Source organism: Cryptomeria japonica, chromosome 2, assembly GCF_030272615.1.
Source record: "Cryptomeria japonica chromosome 2, Sugi_1.0, whole genome shotgun sequence".
NCBI lineage: Eukaryota > Viridiplantae > Streptophyta > Pinopsida > Cupressales > Cupressaceae > Cryptomeria > Cryptomeria japonica.
The window spans coordinates 606330667-606357356 of NC_081406.1; the positions used below are offsets into that span (position 1 = coordinate 606330667).

Genomic DNA, 26690 nt, shown 5'->3' on the forward strand with positions numbered 1-26690 from the left:
AGCCCAGCCAACCTAGAAAGTCCTCAAAATCTAGAATGGATCGTGTATGTATTTTGTGCTGCAATAATTATGCCACTGATCTAATATTACTGCTAACATATAAAAATGAAATATCTAAATGTTGCAGGAAACCGTAAATCCTTTTGTAGCCCTAAATCCAACCTTCGGTGGATAGATCAGGCCCTAATTATCAGGAAGGCGAGGTAGGTACAACAAAGGTTCATTACACATGTTGAAATATATGCTTCCAAACAGTTTGAATAGGAATTTACCATGTGTATTAAAAATTGGCTGTGGCTGAGAAGCAATGCTCTAGGAACAACGGATATTAACATCATCATGTGTAGAAACATATTTGCTCCACAATCTTCACATATTCTTTATTCTAGTCTACCTCTATTAATTCTTTGTGAATAATACCACTATCTACTAGAGGTATTCCATAAGAAATATCCTCAGTTCAGTTTTTTCATGATTGCCTGCTGGTAATTTTGTTTGATTTTGGGGTCATAACACCCATAATATTTGAGTTATTTTTCTAAAATTAAATAACTTGTATTTTAAATGTTAATGTTTGTAGCTTCAGTCGAATGATCATTTAGAATACATATAATATATGTTGATTAATAATAATATATTATTATGTTATATTATTACATTATTATTAATCATATAAAATTTAATATTCAATATTAATCTATTATATTATTCTAAATTAATAATTGATTGATGAAACATTATAATATTGATTAAATTATTATAATTAAAGGAGAGACATGTCCGTTCAAGGACATGCCTCTCCAAAGGAATATATATAGTATAATGTTATTCAATTTGAGAACACATAGAATTCCAAGAATGCAAGTATCAGATTGAATCAGATATATACATTAAAATACATCCAATAAAACCTGGGAAAATCAACATGGTATCAGAGCTCAAGCCTGTGAAGTTTAATTTGGAGGTTGGAGAGGGTTGGAGAATTCAGTGTTTTTAGAATTTTCGTCTGAAATATGCCATTGTACAGCCCTTGGTTGGCCTCAAAATGAGGACTATAATATATGGATGGAAAGATCTGTGTTTCTAGTTTTCAAATATGTTTATCTCATCAAATTTGATTCAGTTTTGTGCAAGATATGACGACTTTGGTGCAAGTAACTTGAAACCCTACCTAGGGTTAGCAGTTTTGGGAAAAATGTCATAACTTTTGTTTTAACCGTTGGATCTCACTATAACTTGGAGGAAATGTTGGTAATTAGCTTTTCTAACATCTCACTGAAGAGATTGGATAAATTTGGTAAATTGCAAAAGTTATTAACGACTGTGTGTGGCAGATCATAATGAAAGTGTTGATCAAAATTATGAAAATGTTCTACATCATTCAAAGGGAATTATGATGAGAGATGATTCATGCATGATATTTCTTATATGGGCTCACCTTATGAAAGGAAATGTTTTAAACTTAAGGACAAAAGCACAATAAAATTGAATTAAAGGGAGAAATAAATTGATACTTATAAACGAATTGATGATTGAGACTAGATGCAGAGGGAGTCTGACATTTCAAAAGAGGACAAGAGGTTGATACAAGAACTTGAGCTTCAGAGGGAGAAGATGGTTCAGTCAACTTGTGACAATTTCGATCATAGTGATTGAGAGGGATTTTCACTATTGAAGGTGAAACACTTATGAGGTAAATAATGCTAAAACACATGTATGCAAGTTAGAGAAAGCACTGTATGGATTAAAACAAGCTCCCAGAGCATGGTATGAAAGAATTGACAGTTACTTATTAGAGATAGGTTTCTCTAAGAACATTGCTGATCCAAATCTGTGTTTCAAAATAATCAAAGGTGAAATGTTGATACTCATATTATATGTAGATGACTTATTAATTACAAGTGAAGATCATCTCATTGCAAAATGCAAACAAGAACTAGCTTCAAAGTTTGAGATGAAGGATTTATGTCTACTCCATTATTTCCTTGGATTAGAAGTATGGCAAAAACCAAATGGTATTTATCTAAATCAAGGTAAATACACCATTGACATTCTGAAGAGATTTGGAATGATGAATTGTAAGCCAATGTCATCTCCTATGGAAACAAACCTACATAAACTAAAAGAAGCTATAGCAGATTCCAAATTTGCAGATACAACATTATACAGACAGATTATTGGATCATTAATGTACCTAGTCAATACCAGACCTGATATATGTTATGCAGTAAATGCACTCAGCCAACACATGGTTGAACCCAAAGAAATACATTTGGTTGCAGTAAAGCATATATTGAGATATCTTCAAGGTACCTTGGACTATGGACTGCATTATGAACACACTGCATTGAACCTACATGGATACTCTGATTCAGACTGGGCTGGAAGCGTGATAGACAGGAAGAGCACTTCAGGATGCTGTTTCAGCTTGGGATCAGCTATGGTATCTTGGATCTGCAGAAAACAATCATCTGTAGCTCAGAGCTCCACAGAAGTTGAATATATAGTTGCATCCATGGTAGCTAAGGAAGCCGTATGGTTGAGGAAATTGATAGTAGGACTGTTTGGTGAAAGTCTGAAGCCTACTATCATTCATTGTGACAATCAAAGTTGCATTAAACTTTCAGTGAATCCAGTTTTCCATGATAGATCCAAGCACATTGAGACCCCATATCACTATGTAAGAGACATGACAAAGAGAAAGGTAATAAGACTGGAATATGTCAATACAGGAGATCAGACAGCTGACATTCTCACCAAACCCCTAGCAAGAGTGAAAATTGATCACTTCAGGAGGTATCTTGGTATGGTTAAAATGTAATTGATGTCTAAAATTATGTAAACTTCTTGGTCATATACTTGAGTATATGAATTATGTAACCCTTCCCTGTGTTCATTCCTAAAGGATGACAATTCTTTAGTTAATGAACACTTGTATTTTAACATTGTAAGGTGACGATCTTATAAATGTTTGGAAGATCATATAAACTGAAAATCAGACAATTTGATTATCAGTAATATGATAAGTTATAGTAGACATTATGTAAGTGGATTAATGTCAGTGCACATACTATAACAAGGATATCAAAGTGAGTATATCCTTAGTATCACAGGCTAATACTTAAAACATGGATATCAAAGTGAGTATATCCTTAGAATCACAGGCTGATTCTTCACACCTAGGTGATGTAATTATCATGAGATTAGTGTTGAGCTAAATTAAGTTTTAAGTCTATACTCCTAAGACTAAGAGGGAGTGTTAAATTTAGTCTCAGTCGTAACTCTAAAATCGTAATCTGTTTTAGCGCCCAAAAAATTCGATTTTATACTTGCGATTTAATTTAGTATTAAACTAACATACTAGTTTGTTATTGTTATGTTTGGTTTAAGTAATCCCGCCGGTTAGAAGGATCGTGGCTCCACACAGGGGTCACGACCCTATGTGGAACCACGTGGTTCCACATAGGATCGCGACCCCCTGTGGAGGCACGATCCAATGAAGACAAATGATATATATCCACCACCCTTGTTGAATAAAATTACATACAATACATGTGGTGAACGTAGAAGATATAATTGCTTGGTCTTCGCATCTGCAGAGGCAAACTGATAAGAGCTTGTGGATAGAATCGCCGACTAAGGCAATCCACATAAGAGCTTGTGGATAGAATCGCCGACTGAGGCAATCCACGTGAGAGCTCATGGATAGAATCGTCGAGTGAAGCAATCCACGTAAGAGCTTGTGGATAGAATCACCGACTGAGGCAATTCACGTGAGAGCTCATGGATAGAATCACCAACTGAGGCAATCCACACAAGAGCTTATGGATAGAATTGCCGACAGAGGCAATCCACGCAAGATCTTGTGAATAGAATCGCCGACAGAGGCAAATTCACACCTTGAGACTATGGTCCCCTGTGATGAGCATCATATGGTTGATGCAAATACTCCCAATATCATGAGATGATATCTTTGAGTTATGGTGAATATCATGTGCCTTGATATTCTTGTTTATACCATACTTCCTGATATCATAGTGAGATAATATTTTCTCTATTCCATAATTAATCTAGACTTAATGCATTTGCATTGATTTTATCTTCCCTAGCTAAGAGGGAGTGTTAATTATGTTTTGTGTAGCTATGGTGAGGGCCATAAGTGTTGACATGGGAGATCACTACACATTATGTCTGATCATCCTCCCTAGCTAAGAGGGAGTGTTAATGTTTGTAGCTTTAGTCGAATGATCATTTAGAATACATATAATATATGTTGATTAATAATAATATATTATTATGTTATATTATTATATTATTATTAATCATATAAAATTTAATATTCAATATTAATCTATTATATTATTCTAAATTAATAATTGATTGATGAAACATTATAATATTGATTAAATTATTATAATTAAAGGAGAGACATGTCCGTTCAAGGACATGCCTCTCCAAAGGAATATATATAGTATAATGTTATTCAATTTGAGAACACATAGAATTCCAAGAATGCAAGTATCAGATTGAATCAGATATATACATTAAAATACATCCAATAAAACCTGGGAAAATCAACATTAAATGTTCTATAAAATCATAGACCTCATGATAAAATAACTTGTCTTTAAATTTAAATGTTTTATAAAAGCATAGACCTCGTCATACGTTAACTATAGAAATGTACTTCCTAAAGCAACCTTATATACCTTTCAAAATGACTTGTTTCGTTTTGAACTTAAAATAAAGTCATACAAATAGCCAGGATTCATTTCTAATCCTTTTTAATTTAAAATAAAGTGATGCAATGTTTAGTTGAAGAAATTCATTCAAGGGATGCCAGGCACACTCTAGTGTCTAGAACCATGCATCCTAGTGTCTCACTTCAGTTAGCAGAAAATTTAAGCAGCCCTGATACTATTGAAAAAAGGTACAAGAACATGGCAATCTTACAGACCCGTCATGGGAATGTAATTGCAAAAGGACCATCCAATATGAAAATCCTCAGGTTTTGGTACCATGGTCAGGCCTGGTCATTTTGTCTCAATGGAAAAGATAATTGAGCCAAACAGCTCTGCACACCACTAGAGCTATCTAATAAACCTTACTGACATTGTGGCTCTGAGTTTGTGAAAAATCAACCTAGGTTACATCCAAAACAGGACTTCTTAAAGTTCAGTAGAGATTACCATCACACCTTGTCTTGTATCAAGAGCATACACAAAGTTCTCCACAATGTCGCAAGACCCTCAGCTCAGGTCGGATCTGTAGATTAACTTAACAGTGCATAATCCATAAGACCCAAGGGAGAACTGAAATTTAATTCCCAAGTTTCACTTGACAAACAAGTTACCAGTAAACACATACAGAGATACATCAGAACTTTGGTATGTATCAGTACATTGTTATCAGGATACAGAAAAAGTTTTTTTTGAGGGTTAATATGACTTTTTTCTCAATCTAAGTTGGTATTAATGATTTTGGTCATTATGATTATATTGATCATGCAAGCATTATTTGAATTATGTTTTCCTTTTTTGTTACAATAACTTGAGTCATAACCTCAGATACATATTTACTTTCAATAAGTTGTGATATTGGATCTAGTTGGCCTATAAAGCAACACATCAAGATTAATATTATATTGTTAGTTGTACCATTCAAGTACTCTGATAATAATGCAGCAATGATGTTTAGAATGTTTGCCATTGTTCAACTATTACTAATATATCTTTTGGTTTTATTTTTGAATTACTAATTAATTTCAAACGAAAAGATTGAGAAGTTCAATGTGTTCACTGGTTTAATTTTAAGATGATGTAATGGTTCTTCCATGTTGAAATTATTGTTTATTTTGTGTTTGGCCATTCAATTTAGCTCCTATATATTTTGAAATCCAACTGAAAAGAACTACTGTTGCTATGCTTCTTAAAATCAGGAAAATTGTGAAGAAATGGCCCTATTGATCATGAATGTGCACCTAAAGGGTGGCTGTATATTTGCCTGTACTATTTTTTATGTATATAATAATATAAAGAGTACAGCGAAGAGAAAGCAGGATTTCAAACACAAATCAGCCACTTTAGCACCAAGAATTTTGTATACCACAGCTGAAACCTCTCACACTAGATCAAACACTTTTTTCCAGAAGCAGCATAAAGCTGCATGGTTACCTGAAGACATGAGGGTAGTGGAATGGAAAAACCATTCAAATTAGGGCACATGAGTAAATAGAGGAGGATAGAGTCACACAACTGAAACGAAGGAGCATAGGCTATACTATATATAAATGTAGTCACCAGAAATTGTTGATATGGAAGATTCATGTTTCCTATGATGGAGATTCCTAGTAACTTTGTGATATAAGTGATTATGCATCCATAGCTGATGCTACAACAATTTCTTCTTATTGCTCAAATGTTTGCTTACCACCTTAATGCTGGTGACATTACAGCCATGTAATCACTTTAATAGAACAGTTTCAAAGAATAGCGCATCCTGAAAGACTCTCATAAGAACAAAAGGTTCGTGAAAGTACAAAGCTATTCCTCAACTCCATGCATTCTCTGCCTAAATGTAAAAGTGCACATGAATTTCCTAAACAAATATTAATAGCATCCAGGAAAACAATAACTCCATCTGATACAGTAGCTATTGCCCAAAATTGAAGTTAAAGGACTTGACATTAGACAATCGGCTCAATTTTCAAATAAAAGATGACATACTGAACCATGGAACACCATATTCTCCATGCATGGTAAAGGTCAGAATGGATAACCTTGAAACAGTGCATGAACACTTCTCCAAGTTTGATCACAAGATTATCTCAACAGGAAGGTCGGAAAATATAAAGAAAAAAAATTCTGGTGATGCAATGACATCCAAAGTTAAATAGTCTGATTGGAGCAGAGGCAAGCGAAGCTAACCAAAGACTGAAGAGTCTTTAATCACATTTCCATTGTAGATGGCATATATTATAGGTTTTACCTTTAGTCTTTTATTCAATCATCACTCTCCTACATTATTATAATCATTAATTGTGGATAACAATAAACACTACACTTGAAAGGATATAGAAGGAAATCTTATACAAAAACCAGTTTCAAAAATAATTGATATCAGTTAAAATAGTCTTCAAAAACTTTTAATACAAGGTTATCCATACAGAACATCCCTAACAATGCATAATTAGACTTGATCCAGCATAGAATCATTAAGGACATAAATAGTGTCAATACCTTTACGGTTGAGGCAACTACATGCGTTGCAATCCTTGTTGTACACAGACCTAAAATCAACTTGCTATAGCCATGTTCTACAGCAATCTGCAGGAAATTTCAAAATTAAATCAGATTGACCTTGATGGGACACCTAAATGCAAGTTCTTATCTCATAAGCATGTAATACTTGCAAAAGAATGAAAACGTATGGGCTTTCTAAGGAAACCTTCTGTAAGACTTGCAATCGAATGTAACCCAGCAAATCTTCCTTTCCCGTTGCATCTTGCATGCTTTCTAACAAATCTGACAATTTTTGTTTGCCATCTGAATCATCTGTGGACCAAATGCTTTCAATGGGGACAATATGCAGATCCTCTTGTTGATGTACTTTATCAGAAACAATGGACTTGATCCCTTCAATCACCTGACATGCTTCATGAAAAGTGAGTTGCAATGCTGCACTCTCATCCACAAAAGCCACTCCAAATTGAAATATACGAAGACTATTGTCTTTGCTTGCATCTGAATCTCTCTGTACTTTAGATTGAATTTCTCGTATGAACTCCAAAGCAACCCTGCAAAAAGCATGTGTTAAAGTTAAGGGCCAAATAACATTGCAAAGGAAAGACCAATTCAGACATTCAGAGTATTCCCTCAGAGTGAATGATAAGAAAAACAGTACTGTATAGATCAGACATGGATGACAGATGTGAATAGAACTCGTGGAACTGATTGGAAGTTATGGAACCCGTGGCAGTTGGTATATATTGGCTGATTGTTATTCAATCTGTGCACTCACTTTATAACATTATAAACTTGGGAGCAAAATATTTTGTTAGGGTTTTCTGTGTGTGAAGTTATCACCGTGGTGGGGCCCAACTTCACTGGTGGCCAGTTTGGCCGTAACTTTATTCTCAGCTATATTTGATGTTGGCAGGTGCATCATTATTGGTGGACAGTGACTGTGCTTTGGTTTGTACCATGTTTTATGTGATTTATTGCACTTCATATACAGCAGCCTCCACATCGTATGGTGTCTCTCAAAGGCTTACTATTGGTTGACGGTGCATTTGTATTGTCAGTGCCCTGTTTTAATGCAAAGGTTCAATATTTTTTCAGTGGAATGTTTCATCGGATATGGGCTGGCATTGACCAGTGAATTATATCATTGACCAGCATTGTTTATTTTGTCTTGGCCGCAAGTGTCTGTGGTGCTTGTATCGGTTTGCAGACCTTTTGTGGATCTGCGTATTCATACTTTGTACCTGCACTATTATTTCATCGGCTTCATTATCTTTGCACTCATCTTTATGGCAGCAACTATTCATTGATGCGAACTGTTTTTGATCAGGTTGTATTCCTTTCAAGGGCTACATCACCTCTTCTCGGCAGTGCAATCTCTGCTTCTCATGCCCACTTATTACGCAAGCCTTCTTGCTTTTTTCGATGAACAGAGTTATACCTGGTGGAGTTGCACATCAGGTTTGTGATCAATTCCTTCAAGTTTTATTGTTTAGCAGAGGCAGCATTGGAAGTTGGGTTGGCATGGAAAACTTTTACTGACCTCTGCCCTTTGATTGGACAATTAATAGAAATAACCTGAACTCCTTGCACGTTCACACTGAACCTGTGCAGAAGTTTCGAACTGACCTTAAAAACTCCACAACTTTCTCCATGAAGACTGTAAAATTATGGCAGAAATTTGATACTAGTAGGATTCACAATCAAGATAGGGGCATCAATTAATGAACTCCATTTGCTGATAAAGTTGCACAATGGTGGCCCTTCATAGAAAGAGGTACCAACTCTAATACCTTCCAAGACATCGTTGACCGATGGTCCCATGAGGCCAAGGGGGTGTAAGATGGAGTCCACCGCTCTTGGACTTGGGGAAGGACATTCAGGACACCCTATTGTATCTTTCCAAATTCTATAATAATTGATTATTAACAAGGGGATAAGGATGGAGGTGATGAAGGGGAACAGTGATAGGATACCTCACTAGGTAGCCCACCTCATGGTAGTTAACCGATGGTCCCATGAGGCCAAGAGGGTTTGGCTTTCATTCCGCTCTTGGGCCTAGGGTAGAGGGTTTCTTGGACACCTCATCGTTCCTCTTACTCCCACCTTCTTATGATTGAGCTCCTATAGGGAGATGGACCAGACCCTGGTTGAACTAATTTATGCTTAATTATCTTTCTTCAGAGATTTATATTATTAGTTTCAATGGTTTCCTGACCTATTGCAGGATTTCAAACAAGGTTTGACAACATGTGTATTTGTTTGTATACTTCGTCCTTGCATTTATTCATACGTATATTTTAAGTAATTGTGTATACTTTGTGTCTTCATATATCCATGTGTATGCTTCGTGTTTTCAAGTGTATGCTCCATGTTTGTACAAGTGTATACTTTGTGTATGCTCGGTGTCTTCACTCATTCATATGTATACTTTGTGTTTTCACATGCATGCGAAATACTATCTATAATCCTCTTATGGGAGAAGGCTTGAAGAGTAAGAGATGGGTTGTGAGGGGCTCGCAAGTAAACTAGCAGGTACTTACAATTGAAGAGTCAAGTCACCCCTTACGTCTTCCCCCCGCTCCTACAAGGGGGAATGCATAAAGATTGATTGTATAAAACCCATCTTGCGGAGTGGGCTTGAGATGTAATGAAGAGGGCATGTGGCCTAAAAGCAGGTCCTTACAATAGAGGAGTCAAGTCACCTGGTTACATTCTCCCCCCAACTTCACAAGATGGCAAGTGCCTTTAGGGAGATGAGGCCTTGATGGGAAAGCAAGTAGGAGCCGCCAAGTAGAGCAAAGGGGTTATAAGCAACCTTTCTTGGGCTTGGTGTAGAAATGGCTCCAAGCAAAACCCATCCCGTCTCTTCCTCCCAAGCTCTAACATGCTTGTATGATGTAGTTGCTTAATCCTTACAATGGGATATGTATATATTTGCATGGGTGGTTCATAATGTAGTGACAGGTTATCCTTACACATCTTCACTCATGCAAGTACAAGGTTCCAAAGTCAAGAACCCACGTGACAAATTTAAGAATGCTTGTGGGCAAGCATTTCCAAGGAGGGGAGATTGTGATGTCCCCCAAATAAGACTCCATCAAATATTATTATTGAGAAAGCTCCTTGTATTATCTTTATAAATGATACAAAGGAAAAATAATTAAAGTTAAGTATAGTGTTGGAAATGTTGACAAGGTTATAAGTTAAGTTTGAGAGCCATGACATTAGTCTAAGCCTATGATACTCTAAATGGAAAGCGATGATGATAGTTTATTTTAATACAACAATCAATAGTGTCATAGCTAGGAAGATTCTGACATAGCCCTTGTTCGGGCTTTGAAAGAACAGGAACGGGTATATATGCTGCTCCAATTGAATACAAAATCCAGTGACAATAAAACAAATGAAGGGTTCGATGTTGAGGGAATTGAAAAGAATATACATATTCTCGTAAGCCTCGTCATATAGATACGAAGAACCGCTTAAGGTGGACGACCATATCGATATCATTGATACTGCGATTTGAATACTTTTTGGTGATTGTTTCTCAGTCACGGTTTAGAGAATAGCAACCATTGATCATTATCATGGGAGAAACATTCATGAAAAGAGATCAATGTATATGAGTAACCACAACAAGGCGGTAGTATACGGAATACACAACAAGACTTGTATTTCATTATAAAAACCTTTACTATATCAATCTCTTGCTTACCTATACCATCTTGCATCTACACATTGTTGAATTCAATCTGAAACATTAGTAGATATTTAGCATATCTTCTATTATCGGATCTAAGCAGAAGTACCGGTTAAGGAAAGGAGAGAACTACATTAAGGAAGAAAGATTTAAGGAAGCCCAATTTGCTATCACGAGAAAGTAATCAAGCTCAGTTTACACTCAGATCCAATATGCATATTCTGTATATCAAAGTATATCTTCAGTTTAGAATAATTATATATCAATATCAGAGGATGATTCCATCCATTCGTAGATATACACAGTATACCAGATACACATTTTCAGTTCCAGAATGATTGTACACATCTGAGGATTATTCCATCGATCTGGTTATTATTAATCAGTCATTAAAGGGAATATATAAGCAGAATTAGAGAGGAAATATGAGCAGACTTGGAAACATTTACAGAAGGATTATTAAGAAGAATGTTGGAGTAAAGCAGAATTCATCATTACACAGTTCAATTGCCAAATTAAAGAAGACCATCAAGATAAGTTCTATTTTCAGAACTAGTCTTAGAAGTTTATGTGGAATTTTAAAATGAAATGTTTTCAGATTTAATGAAATTATATAATTACAATTCTCATTTTGATTTGGAATTGTTGTCTCGGGAGTAAATTAAGGAAATTTCCATTTGGGGACATTACACAGTGAAAAAAAGTGAGGGCTTAATCATTTGTAGAAAAGATGAAAGGAAACCTCAGGAAACTGAGTGTCAAACTGGATGGGCAGAATCTCAACATTGCCAGCTATGTCAATGTAGATTTCAATCATATCACTCAAGTGTTATGGTATAGATGTATGAGAATCTCTTGACGAAGGAACTGTTAATTGTCTTATAATTAATAGAAAGGTGACAAGACTTGGTGAAACCAACCAATTACCATATTCCCTGTGTCACAATTCTGTCAAGTGCACATGCATGAGTAGGAAAAAGAAGAAAGGAGAATTGTACGGAGACATTAAGTATACTCAATCTTAAATAAAAGGAAACTGCTGCTTTCCTCACAAACCTCTTTTTAGTGGACAGCAATAATCAAAGGTTCCTTATCTTTGCAAATGAATATTGATTTGAGCATATGTCGTTTACAATTTAGGGTTTGGGGTTTGGCATTGTCAAATATTAAGAACACTTGCTTTAAGTTGTTTGATGTATAGTTCTCCAATTTCCACTTATATTTGAGCTTTAGTATATCTGTTAAGGGTTATCATAGAATTGATACATTGAGTTGTTAGCTTAGAATGTATGCTAACTGCTGTTGCACATAGATTTATCAATTAACGCAAGATCTAGGACCCCATACTGTGTTGTCCACAAATTTCATCAAGTCAACAAAATCCATATCATCAATACAACTCAATCCAAATAGTTTCCAGCATCTAAAGACTAAAAATGAAAAATACGCTCATTTGGTAGATAATCCTCCAGAATGCAGATAATTTCAACATATAAACTCATACAGCACCCTATCTCATTTATAACCATAAGTTAAGTAAAAGAGAGTTCCTACATTTAGCTATTCTACAGTAAATTTTATTGATAATCCCAGATTTGATGTATTTCACAATTGACAGGATGCCAGCTCTTTGTCCTATGCAACTAAATTACAAAAGCTTGAAATGGATCATGATAAAATACACAAAGAAGCAATATTAATACCATTCACACATCCTTAAAAAGAGTGATCTGAAACCCAGAAAATAAAAAACTCAAACCCATTTTAATAGTATTCATGTATACAAAACTATCATAATACATCAGTATAAAAACTGTGCAAATAACCGACCTACTGGATCACAGATAAACCACACAGCCAAGAAGCCATTTTAAGAAATAGATATAGACAATATAAAAATTTGTGGCATCAGAAGCTAAACAATCCTGGATATTGTTTCAAAAAGATATGGATACAATTATAGATTGTCTACCAAAGTTTAAAAACTCGGCTAGGACTTGCTAGGACTCATGGGACTCGCAAATCCGTTGGCTTGCCGAGTTCACTCGCAAGCTACATCCTGCTGAGTTGCCCAAAAAAACGCCTGAGGTTTTTGCAAAAGATGCGAGTCCTGATCTAGGACTCTCATGAGTCATGCCCGCCTAGAAATGCCCAAAGGGCTAGAGAGGACATTTTTTTGGTTTTTTTTCAATGTTCCACGGGGACGTGTCCCCCCCCTTTTTGGCCACGTCTCCCCGTAAGAAACGTCTCTGGGATGGAGGGACGGGGACGCGACGTCCCCCGCCATCCCGCCACCGCCACCCAAGCGTCGTTGGGATGCCGAGATGTCTCCGCGTCTCCCAGGGAGTCGTGGAGACGTCTCTTGGGAGACGTCTGGGCGTCTCCCCATCTCTCGAGAGACATGCAGACATCTCTCGAGGGACGAGGAGACACCCAGAGGTCTCCCGTCACCAACGTCAAAAGCAAACAAAAAAAGCATTTTTTATAAATATGTGACTTTTTGGGGGGTTAAGGGGTAACCCTAATTGGACGTGGGCCAATAGAAAAATAACACCTGACACCTTTAAAAAATAATAAAAGTATTTTTGGCCTCGCGGGGCGCTGCCCCTCGACCCCGCCCTGTATCGCGACAGGGAACGCGCAAGCAGCGCTGCCCCCAAACCCCCGTTGAAAAATATAGGGGGGAACCGCGCCGATAGAAGTAGGGAAAATTTAACCTCGGAGTCTGATTAGGCTCCATATAACAACACAATTAGCATTGAAGAAATATTGGTATTTAGATTTAGTATTTCAAATTTCCTATAGTCTCATTTGAAATGTAATTCTTATACTGTAAAACTGTCATACATCTTTTCAAAACCAGTTTTTAAAGTACTATATGTATATGTATAACTATATCAGCACCACCACCCCACCACCCCCCCGCCGCCGCCGTCCCCCTGCCGTCCCCAAACTTAGGCCCTTGGTCCCCCCGTCCCAGAAACGCGTCCCCCTGTCCCCCGGTCCCCAACACCCGTGGAACACTGTTTTTTTTCCATTTCATCCTGCTTTTTTGGTGCCCAAAATAGGTCTGCAGGTGTCCATTTCTTCATATTTTGGTTCAAACTTGTCCATTTTCAATCATCAAAAAAAAAAAACATTCACCCCGAACCCCCACTTCCAGCCCGCGGGGAAACCTGCACCCCTTCTATCATTGGGTTTTTCTCATATCTAACACCTTGTGCAACTTATCATTGCCGCCCCTCAAACCCATTAGGGTCTCCACTCCCAAAACCCCACTAGTTATTGAGTATGTATTATGAAATTTCAAAAATTGTGTGTTTAAAGATCATATGACATGTGCAATGTTTAAATTATGACTAATTGTTAGTCAAAATAGGCTTTTATGTTCTCTAAATGCATTAATTTCTTTTTGTTTTTTTGTAAAACTACTTTTTCTTTTTGCTGAGTCTGTGCCGAGTCCCGATCCAAGTCCTATTTTGGGTTGCCGAGTCCGTGCCGATTCCAAGTTTTCAAACTTTGGTGTCTACAATCCTCAAACCATTAAACAACTGTAAATGTCATCTAATACTAATCCTAATATATGTAAAACTTGTTAATGAGATAAGAGATAGTAAGAAATTAGAGAGACAAAAAAGTTGGACAGGTCCAGGGTCGGGCATTAAATTGAACTTTGATGGTGCCTCAGGAGGCAATCATGGAGCTGCAGATATAGGGTATTTGCTTTGTGATAATAAGGGAGTTTTTCTATATGGAGGATCTTGAAATCTTGGTTCAAACACCAACAATGAAGCTGAATGGAAACCTGTCATCACATGGTTAATCTTAGCTTATAAGAAAGGTTATAGAGAGCTAGAGATTGAAGGCAACTCCCAAGTGGTGATAAAAGCTTTGTCTAAAAGTAGAAGTCCCTAATTGGCATATAAGAGCTTATGTCAAAGAAGTAATGATATGGATTAAAAAGTTTTCTATCATGAACAAAACAAAGCTGCTGGTTTCTGGCAAACAAGGGGATTGAGAGCTTTATTATAACTTTCGTTGAAAGTATTGATACCAATACCATGAAATGGAAGTGTCTCAATAATATTCCTTGTTTCACATTGAAATTTGGTGGCAGCAGCTGTTGATGTGTAGCTAGGTTGGATCCTTCTAGGGCCGACCTAGCACACCTAATGGCTAATTGGCCTGTTGGCCTTAGCCATGTTGATAATTCACTTTGTCATATTTACCCTTGTTTGGGTTGGCCCTATTTGTGCGATTTATGTAACTTGTAATTATGTAATAGGGCTGACCCTATATCGGGCGCCAAGTTTAGAGCACTATATTATTATTAATTGTCATCTTTGCAAGGCCGACCTGAGCTATCCAATAAGGTCTAGGCATATATAAATACAAGGTTCATACACACCTTCATTCAGCGATCAATCACCTTCAGCAGAGCAGCGAAATACTTCTTCTGATCAGTGAGTATATCCCAAGAGCAGCGAACTCATTTCTACGAGCAGTGAATACATTCCCAAGGACAGCAAACCAGTTCTGAGCAGCGAATCTCAATCATGGTAGCAGCGAATATATACCTTTAGCAAGTGAACTGATCTAAGGCCAGCGAATCATTCTCAGACCAAGCGAAGTATCTCCTTATCAAGCAAATGGCCTACATCTGATTGGTGAATCACCTGCAGCAAGGATCATGCAGATAAGTTGCCCTAAGTGCAGATTTGGTTACTGCTGTTCATGCCCTAGTATTTGAATTATACTGTGCTGATATATTGCTTCAAGTGGTGAAGCAAAACTTGTAAGATACATATTGTATTAATCTAATACAACTGAGATTTTGATTGCTGGGTTTTTCACCTCCAAGAGGGAGGTTTTCCCAGGGTACAGCTGTGTTCTATGTGTTCTTGTTTTATTTTCTGTTTGCTGCTTTCAGTCTGATCTATAAAATCAACATGGTATCAGAGCTTGGTTCAAATTGGTTGTGATCAGATTGATAGTAGCTTGTTTCACCTCTCCTTCTACACACACAATGGTGGCGAGCATGCCAACCATAAAGGCTTATTTGATGACGCACGTGGTACCCAAAAATCATGGTGGAGGGGAACAATGTCATCTTGCATGATGCAATATTAATATCACCTCGGCTAGTTATCTTTGTTTACAAACTGGATAACCTCGTGTGCAGACCACAGTGATGCTGCTACACCATAGACAGCGATGACTTCATCAAACACAGAGAGTTCTCAAGACTTGCACGGTCTCCACTTGAATACATGGCTGGGAAAATCAATAAAGAGATAAGTGGTCCTTTAATGTTCATGTATTGCATATGTAGTCATTAAATATGTGTGTTATTTACATTGGCAGCAGATAAGCTGCATTTGAATGTACTTACCATGAGAAACTTGCCCCTTACATGCAGGATATTTCATCACAGCCTGTTACTCTTCAGGATATAGGTTTTTGGAATTCTATTTGCAATGAAGAGATTGACATTCAGGAGGAATATGAAGGGGATTTTAGTGAAGCAATAGGCGCTCTTGCTTATGCTCTATAGGCGGTCTTTCGAGATAAAGAAAGAACAGACAAAGAAGCATTCAAGGGAGAAAGAACTTGAAGCTTGCAGTCATAGAACGGAGATGATGGTTGGAAGCATTTCTTCAAGGAAAGAAGATTTTGAGGCATCCTGTGAGGAAGCATCACAGGCTGAAGTCTAGAGACACAGCTTGCTGCCATAAAGCTGACTAAGTGATACTTAACTAGAGGTAACCTTGGACAAGGAGGTCAAAAGATTGATTTCAGTTTCAGAGGGAGCTTGACATTTCAGCTTCAAAGGAAGCCCGACATTTCAGCTTCAAAGGAAGCCACATCTTTTGGTTAATGCATTTTTTTCTGTGATGGAGAAATTTGAGGTGAAAGCCCTTGTTAATGAGTTATTCTCTGTGAAAGAGAAGTTCGAGGTGCAATCCATTGTTAATGAGTTCTTCTCTATGAGGGAGAAGTTCGAGGTGCAATCCCTTGTTAATGCATTCTTCTCTGCAAGAAAAGTTTGAGGTGAAAGCCCTTGTTCCGCCCTCTACAAGTAGGCATGGTGGAACCACCCTCTGCGAGTAGGCATGGTAGATGTCATGGAAGAAATTCCATGATTTAGCACTTGTGTTTGTTCACCCTCACCCTCTGGGAGTAGCTATGGTGAACGTCATGATGACGACATCACGTCGAGGAGTCCGTGATGGGCACTTGTGTTCATTTACATTCATGGGAGTAGCCATGATGGACCCACCCTCTGGGAGTAGCCATGGTGGTTGTGTTCATTTGTATTTCCATTCATGGGAGTAGCCATGGCGGTTGTCACTGTGTGACTTGGATATTGAGGAGGACTCCTCCCTAGCTAAGAGGGAGTGTTGATGTGTAGCTAGGTCGGATCCTTCTAGGGCCGACCTAGCACACTTAATGGCTAATTGGCCTGTCGGCCTTAGCCATGTTGATAATTCACTTTGTCATATTTACCCTTGTTTGGGTCGGCCCTATTTGGGCGATTTATGTAACTTGTAATTATGTAATAGGGCTGACCCTATATTGGGCGCCAAGTTTAGAGCACTATATTATTATTAATTGTCATCTTTGCAAGGCCGACCTGAGGTATCCAATAAGGTCTAGGCACATCTAAATACAAGGTTCACTCACACATTCATACAAACCTTCATTCAGCGATCAATCACCTTCAGCAGAGCAGCGAAATACTTCTTCTGATCAGCGAGTATATCCCAAGAGCAGCGAACTCATTTCTAAGAGCAGTGAATTCATTCCCAAGGACAGCGAACCAGTTCTGAGCAGCGAATCTCAATCATGGTAGCAGCAAATATATACCTTCAGCAAGTGAACTGATCTAAGGCCAGCGAATCATTCTAAGACCACACGAAGTATCTCCTTATCAAGCAAATGGCCTACATCTGATTGGTGAATCACCTGCAGCAAGGATCATGCAGATAAGTTGCCCTAAGTGCAGATTTGATTACTGCTGTTCATGCCCTAGTTTTGGAATTATACTGTGCTGATATATTGCTTCAAGTGTTCAAGCAAAACTTGTAAGATGCATACTGTTTTAATCTAATACAACTGAGATTTTGATTGCTGGGTTTTTCACCTCCAAGAGGGAAGTTTTCCCAGGGTACAGCTGTGTTCTATGTGTTCTTGTTTTATTTTCTGTTTGCTGCTTTCAGTCTGATCTATAAAATCAACAGCAGGCACATTGTACATTTATGAGTGTTTGCTGTGGCTGTGTACCAAATGCTTAATATTGTGTGAGAGGTGAGCTCTTGCAATATGCAAAAATGAATGAGTACTCTTTCAAGAGCTGGAGGATGAGGCTTCCTTGAAGGTTTTATTTGTTGATATGATGTGGTGGAGCATGTTTTTAGCAGCAGAGCATTGGCTTGACTTTCTTTGATCTGGCTTGGGTTTCCTTTAAATGGTGGAAGCATGTGTTCAGTCCCCTACAGAGCCACTTAGGAAAGGCCAGGTCTCAGATTTTAGATTTATGGGTCCTGAAGAGGTGACAGACATGGGCCACTTTCAGTCACAGAAAACTATTTTGGCTGATTTCCATGCATAGCTTGAGGAGGTGGTAAGAAAGGCAGCTGTGAGATGCAGTATAGTAGATCTTTATCCTTTAATGCAACAGAAGAAAAGGTAATGGAGTCAGCTTCAGTAGTGCCTCCATCTATTTCTTTTATCCCTGCGATAGCTAAAGATGTGGTTACAATGGAGAATTTTAATACCCCAAGCAACGATGTAGGGATTCTGATGGACTTATTCCAGGATCTTACGCAGATTATTAAACATATGGTCGTTTACCATCATCATAGGCTGCTGGAACCCACGAGTGGGTATTTTCTCCCTGCATACATTAACGATGCTTTGTCTCAATCAGCAAGAAGGCGTGGGTTATTGATGGAATTCATCTGTCTGGTCTGGAATCTATTTCTTCTTCTCAAGTCATTGCAGAGGCGGTGCCCGTGTCGGGGGAGGGTTTAGCAAATAGGGCAGGAGATCAATGAAACTGTATCTCAGGTGGCATGAATGTGGTGTTTTAACTTTTGATGCCTCGCAGTGTGCAGTTATGTCAATGTAGTTTTATGGTGCTTTGCAGATTTTTGTGGTTCGTACTGGTATTAGGCTATATAAGTTATAGCTTAGGTGATATTGTTGAATGATTTTTTTGTGGTGCTCAGCACCATAGTTTTTCTAGTTGATAGCTGTCTGCTGGTCTAATGGTTCTTCCCTTTGGGGCTTGTCACCCTTTTGAGGGTTTACACAGGCCCGTCGTTTATTATCTACCTTTGTTTGTAACTCTTATAGTATTTGAGCTACGACCCCATGATATAATCTCAAAATTAAAATTTAAAAACAATCCTAATATATTCAAAACAAACCTATCATAAAAGCAGAAAGAGCTTTTATCTGTCATGAATAAAACCCAAAACCCCTTCTTCGTACTGACAGTTTAAAATAGAGTTATCTTTACAAGGAATTGTGTAGCTGTAACTTCGTTGTCATTTTCCTCATGGTGATGGATCTCAAAGGAGATCTGAAACATCGATTTGTTTATTATCCTACACAGATGTCTCCGCAAGATTCCTTACAAAAATTTAAAGACCAAACAATCCCAAATTCACTACAATATTAGCCCACAAACAGCACAGCTGGCCATAGTCTACCTGTGATTGCCCTGACGATGATCCGGCTTCAAACCCTATCAGATGTTTTTTTCTGTATTAAATCAGTCATGTTAATGAAGAATATCCTTCAACCAAATCTGTACACAAGTACCAGCTAAATTTGGCATAGTAGAAACCTCTCAGATGTAGCTTCCAGGCATCGCGAACTACGCTTGCTAATACATTCGTGGTGCGTCAAAGAGAATGGTGAGTTTTTAAATTTACAAAGAGCAAAAAAACAAGAGAAATTTACAAATATCTGGAAAACAGGGTTAGACACAATAATTAAGTGGTAAGACCAAAAATTGTTATAATAACAACCCAGGTTCAAGTTATGCAGAGCATGATCCAGTGTTGATGGAACATCTAAGCTAAAAGGTGCTCTACCATGATGCAACACTCTCCCCTAATAATCAAAAATGACTAAGGAAAGCTGATAACTTTTTTATAAGAATGGCATGGGTGTTGAAACCTTCTCAGTTATTACTCGAAAGTAGTAAGAAAACTATATAGGCCACTAAGTTTTGTAGCGAAAGTAAAAGCATACCTAGAAGCTGGGCCTCCAGAAAATGCGAGGAGTAGTTTGTCTGTTGGCAGGATCATGCCATTAGAATTCACTGCTCCCTTGAATTTAGCCAGGAGAGTGGCGTGAAGGCAATCCCCGCACAGTCCTTCCGTCTGGTTGGCCTTCACTTGGGCTTCTTTCTCCTTGCACTTTGAGCAAAAGCTATGGATTTCGTTCCCCGTTTTCCCCTTCCTTCCATTACCACAAACTAAGGAAGAAGAAGAGCAAGACGAAGAGGCTTCAGGTGTCCCGCCACTGCAGAATGCGCCATTGCACTGCACCCCGCAATCCATTTCCAAACCCAATGGTCAACAAATTAATGAGTTCGATTCATATAATCGATTTGAAGCAGAGACCCAGAAATTCGGATTGCTGTATCGTGCAATTCTTAAAAGCCAAAAATGCTCGTCTTTGCTTAACTATATTCTAATTCTTTTGTGCTTCGATCAAACAAACATACCTGTCATTCTCTAGGTTTGAAATTAACTATTCGAAATTGTGTGAACGAATATAAGGACATATGCAGACAAGCATAGCCTGCACTTCACCCTTCATTTCATGCTATTTTGTTCAACGTTATAATTGTATAGTCTAAGAATTTCTTTTATTTTTTGTTTTTATTTTGTGCTTTTTTTTAAGTATATTAAATTTATCAAAACCAGTTTTATTTTTAGTGTTCTGTTTTTTATTAGATTGTTTATACTGATGTACAAAATCATTAGTACAATTTTTTTTAAATTATTCTTTAATATTTTTTTCAAATGTAATTAATATATGTGAGTTTTTATATTAAAGATCTCAAGTAATATATTCAAGACTTGTATTTAAATGTGTCACTTTAGGTTATGTTGATATATAACGTAAGTGTATTGTGTAAAATTCATCTTAAAACCAAGTAGTCAATTAGAAATAAAAGGGAAATCACGAATTCCTTCTAACCAAAGAATCTAACAAATAAGACAATGAAATAACACAAGCAACCAAATAGGAATTACAATAATCAAACCAAATCAAAACTCCCTATCCCAAGATCGCATATTGCTTCCATTGCTCTTCTCCTCTCCGTGGTATCATGGCTCTCAGATATTGCGTTGGTAACCTGTAAGTGACACTCAATAGATTGAATAGATTAATTGAGTCAACTGATTGAAAAAACGCTGACTGAAGGAAGAAAAAGAATGATTGGAGGAAATAAAGAGGATGACAAAGAAAACTTAATTTAGAAAAAGTTAACTGAAAGATGAAAATAGAAATTGAAGAGATAAATGATTTAATTAATTAATTGATTTATTAATTAATTTAGCATGTGCATGCATTTAGACTTAGATTTTCAATTTTAATCTTTGCATGAAATTTATTCGAATAAATGAATTTATTTTAATTCAATTTAGTATTTGAATATATTTAGAACTTGACTTTGATTTTCAATTTGGTTTTTGAAATCATGCACAGGTAATTGAAATTAGAAGAAATTTAGAAGAAATAATTAAATGAAATTAGAAATTACAGATTTGAAAATAGAAGAATTAATTAGCTAATTAAATAATTTAAAGAAACTATTTAATTATGCTAGAAATGGACTTTAATTAAATAATAAAGATTATTAAATTAAAGGATTAAAATCATAATTAATTAAATTATAAAGATTTAATTAATATTTTGAAAAGGGTTGATGATTAGATGATTAGAGATAGAAATTGAATAATTAGTAATTTATTTAAATAATAAAGATTATTTAAATTGGGGGACTAATCACAATTAATTAAATAATAAATATTTAATTAACATTAGAAAATGGTTAAAATGATTAAATGATGATAGAATAAGAAAATAGAATAATTAGTAAGATTATGAGGAAATATGAAATTAGAAGAATATGATTAATTAACTTAATTAAAGAATTAAAGAATTATTTAATCAATTAGAGGAATAATTAGTACATGATCAATGAGACATTTTTAGGTGTCTACAGTAAGTATCTTGTATTCATATTTAAAACATCAATGAAAGTCTTGATCTTAATATAGTCTTATTACATCAACATTCAATATATAATTAAATCTTGTTACATTGGTCACAAGGCTTGACTACTTTCAATGAATAGTTGGTACGAGTTTCCACAATCCATGGAGTAAATGGATGGAAGCTTCTTGTTCAAATTGTGTTTTTCTTTTGTTTGACATTTCGAATGATTCATTGTTGAGAATAGGAAAATGTGAATTTTGAGTGCATAAATAGCCTTAGAGAGAGAGAAGATGGGATCAGAGGAAATAGAAAAAATATAATTTTAAAAATTAAGGAAAAAATGGATATAAGAAACAAAAGTATGAACATATAAACGAATAAATATATATATAAACATTAATCTATAAACCTACAAGTAAATATTAATATAAATAAAAGTATAAAAATATAATATATAAAAACTACAAGTATATAAACATAGAAATATATTAAAACATAAGTATATAAATATATAGATATATATAAACAAATGAATATAAACATAAATATATATATACATATAATTAGATCCATATAAATATATAAGTGTAAATAAAAAAATGAATATTACCATAATTTGTTACAATAGAATTAAATGAATGGAGTGAAGACAAGGTCTGCTAGGGTTTCAACCATGACAACATAGGGAAAAAAATGCTCGAGAAGCAAGGATGCAACAAAATTTTCAAGCGTCAAGATTTAGAGGACCCTAGTTTTTAAAAATGGGGATGAGGAGATTCTCACAAAAAGTAGAACGAATATCTCCAAGAAGCGGAACAAAGGTGAGGGGGTTTTCAAAGTGATGGCCACCTGGAGAGAACGAGTAATACTAATTGGAGGAAAAGAGAAAAGGTGCCCACTACTACCTCTAGATGAATTATGAAGGAATCACATGCCACACGTGCTAGATTCCTATTAGAACAAAAATAGATCAATGTACATCCTTCTAGATGATAGGAGAGTTGGATTTCTTCTATTAAAATTTTGAAAGACTGTGCCTTTTTTCATGAAATGGTCAGGCACATGGGTAGCCTATAACAAAGTAAGGCTATGGTGTGATAATAACTAGGGGAAAGGCATAGAAAGGAAAACCATAACAAATGTATTTTTGTTAGTGGAATGCCCTTTTGAGAGAATGAAGCGTTTGATCCTTAATAATGGCTTGTTCATGATGAATGGATTAGGATTCTACATTAGGGACTGAACACCAAATTTTGACCCCTTAAAGGAGGAAATGGCAAAAAAAGTTGGTTTGGTCAAGACTATGACTTACTAACCGAATATCGGGATAAGGAAACTCTAACATGTATTGAAAACCATTTAGACATATATGTTCAAGTAGATGGGAAAATTATGGGCATATATTTCAACATTTATGTTCAGTTATGCATTTCTTTGAAGCCCTTTCTCCCACTACTAGAAAAAATAGAGATTGGAATAGAGGGATTTTGGCACCAAAAATAGAAATAGATGAGGAGATAGAAATTTACAACAACAAAAAGCAAAAACTAGGGACATTCAAATACAAAATGTAAGGTGGGAGCTTCAATGGATCCTAATGAAATAGATCTACAATAAAATCATGTATTGTTAGGAGGAAATAAGAAAGGAGTTTCGTCTATAAAAAAGGAGATTGAAAACCCTCCTAATCATTAAATGTATATTATTAATAGAGGGAGAGAGTATTTGAAGGAGTGATAGGAAACCATGTTAATCAAGTCACTTCAAACAAGTTTTTATCCCATACTTTAACAACAACAGATGAGTCAATCTCGGAGACTTTCTTTTCTTTGAAACATTTTCTCCCACTACTAGAAAAAATAGAGATTGGAACATAGGGATTTTGGCACCAAAAATAGAAATAAGGGAGTTGATGGTAAATAACAAAAAAAAAATACAAAAAAAAAGGGAAATCCAAATACAAAATGTAAGGTGGGAGCTTCAATGGATCCTAACAAAATAGCTCTACAAGAAAATCATGTATTGTCGGGAAGAAATAAGGAAGGAGATTCATCTATAAAATGGAATCGAAAACCTCTTGATAATTAAAATGTGTATTATTAATAGAGGGGGGGTCTTTGAAGGAGTGACAAGAAACCCATGATAATTGAGTCACTTCAAACAAGTTTTTATCCCATTCTTGAATAGCAACAAATAAGTTGATCACAAAGAAAATGAAGGGTGAGGGTTGGAGGATAGAACACACACAAATAAGGTGGTGCAGGAAGATGTCTAAACACTTGGGCAAAAAGGAAATCACCAGAGGGATATAACTATGAAATTACTAGCCCCTAATATAGATGTCAATCCAGTCCAAATGTAGGGTCAAGGTAGGATGATAAATAGAATACCCCTCTAATAGAGGACAATTAAGGGGATGGTATGGAATTCTCAAAATAAAAATAGGTTTTCTTCAAATATGATAAAATGGATAATACAAAGATCAAAACATGAAGCCAAAGTTTGTCAAAATTAGGCAAGGAGAGACTAGGAGAAATAAAAAAGAAGAGCATGAAATATAATAAGGTGAAGTTAGAGATAGCAGGGAATGCAAAAGGATAGATGAAATTGAATTAGGGAAGGGTTTATCCCTTCACGAGTCACCATGAAAACCCTAACATGGAAGGTTATGGGCTTTAATGACCCTAATAAAAGATGCTTTATCAAGAAACAACTTGTTCAACTAAGACCAGATATAATTTTATTACATGAAACTAAACTTGATAAGGTGGGAGTAGATAAATTGTTGCAAACAAGGTGATAATTAAAAGCTTTATTTATTGAAGCAATCGGTGCATCAAGGGGACTATGAATTATCTAGAACCCAAATATGGAACATAATAAGAATTGGAAAGTAGTCAATGTTAAGATTTTATCAATAAGGGAATTATTCTTTCTCATCAACATTTATGGCCCCACTAGGATGGGCAATAGAAAATAAATATGGGGACAACTTTCACAAGTGATTCAGAACCTAGAAAATAAAAATATTCTCTTGAGGAGGAGATTTCAATGCCACATTAGATGGACCCAAAAAAAGAAGAGCCATTAGTCACTCAACTTGAGTACTAATTGACTCTTATTTTTGTTTCTGAAAACCGCTTAAAAGACATACGTCCTGAGAATGGAAACTTCACTTGGACAAATAGAATAAGGGGCCTTAATGGCATTGCATAAAAACTAGATAGGATACTGATAGCTAGAAATTGGGAGGAACTTCTAGTGGTTTTAGAATCCTCAATACTACTTTTAATAGGTTCTTATTATTACCCACTAAAGTTAAGCATAATGTCAAATGTGATCCTTGATGGATATCCCTTCAAATTAAAAAATATATGGTTGTGAGATAAAGACATCATTAAAAATGATAAAATGGTGGAGATATTCCCGTAGGGGAGGAGGATCAAATGTTTTCCAATTATAGAGGAAACTTCAATACATAAAGGCTCAAACTTTGAATGAAAAACATTTTAGAAACGTATTTGAAAGGAATATGGGTTCGAAAATGAACTCTCTATGCTTTATGAAAATATCATCAAAGAGGGGATGAGAGAAGTTGACTTTGTGAAAGAAAAAAACTCGAGTGGGGAGTATATGGAATTACTAGCAAGAGAAGTCTTCCAGAGACATAAATCACAAGAATGTTGGCTGAAAAGGGACAACAAAAAAAAATATATATTCCACGATTATACAAAGGTGAAAATAATTCAAAATAAAAAAAATTAAGTTGAGAGAAAGGATGGATAATTATTGCAATAAAAAATGTAAATTAATGAAGAGGCGAAAAGACATTCCAAAGACTTACTAAGTGGATATAATGAAGTAGAGTGAAAGGTGTGAGATAAAATCCTTCAAAACATTCTAAAAGTGATTAGGAAAATATCAAATGAGTAGTTAAGGAGACCAGATATAATGGAATAGGTGAAGCAAGATACTTTATAAATAGGTTCAAACAAGGCATCAAGACTAGATTGGTTTCCTATAAAATTTCTTTCAAGAAGAAATGTATGGAAATGGATCCTTAGCCTATAAATGCAAACTAGGAACTTATTCATTGATTCCAATTTGGATCATTTAATTGGGGGAAGAACCAGTTAGTTCCAACTTCGATCCTCAAGGAGAGTTGAACACTTTGATTAATTGATCCCCTTTTGATTTGATATGATTGGATATGATCGTGGCTTTTAACATGCAAGATGTAAATAACACGATAGAAAATTGACAATATTTAGTATAAACGAAAAAGATACAAAACTAGAAGCCAACATAGAAGTATAGATCTAGAATCAAAAGACAAAGAAGAACATGTGACAACTATTTGAAGCTAAAAGTGTTGGACCAATGAGCTAGGCACCCTAGTTTGAAGGTTTCTTCATCAATTGAAATATTTGGATTTTGCACTAGGAGGGTCTGTGGATCTCTCCCTCTAAAATATATCCTAAAATTATCGAACAAGTGAG

The 26690-nt window shown here is 36.0% G+C and overlaps 1 protein-coding gene across 1 annotated transcript in view; it reads right to left on the bottom strand.

Moving 5' to 3' along the window:
- Nucleotides 1-20789, bottom strand: part of LOC131043865 (cytoplasmic tRNA 2-thiolation protein 2) — a 44330-nt gene extending 23541 nt beyond the window's left edge. Inside the window, exons 1-3 of the mRNA XM_057977092.2 lie at nucleotides 20209-20789; nucleotides 7447-7795; nucleotides 7239-7325 (exon numbers count right to left, since the gene is read on the bottom strand). Of these exons, the coding sequence (XP_057833075.1) occupies nucleotides 7239-7325; nucleotides 7447-7795; nucleotides 20209-20519 (747 nt within the window). The 5' untranslated portion in view covers nucleotides 20520-20789. The remainder of the gene's footprint in view (nucleotides 1-7238; nucleotides 7326-7446; nucleotides 7796-20208) is intronic.
- Nucleotides 20790-26690: the final 5901 nt, after the last annotated feature.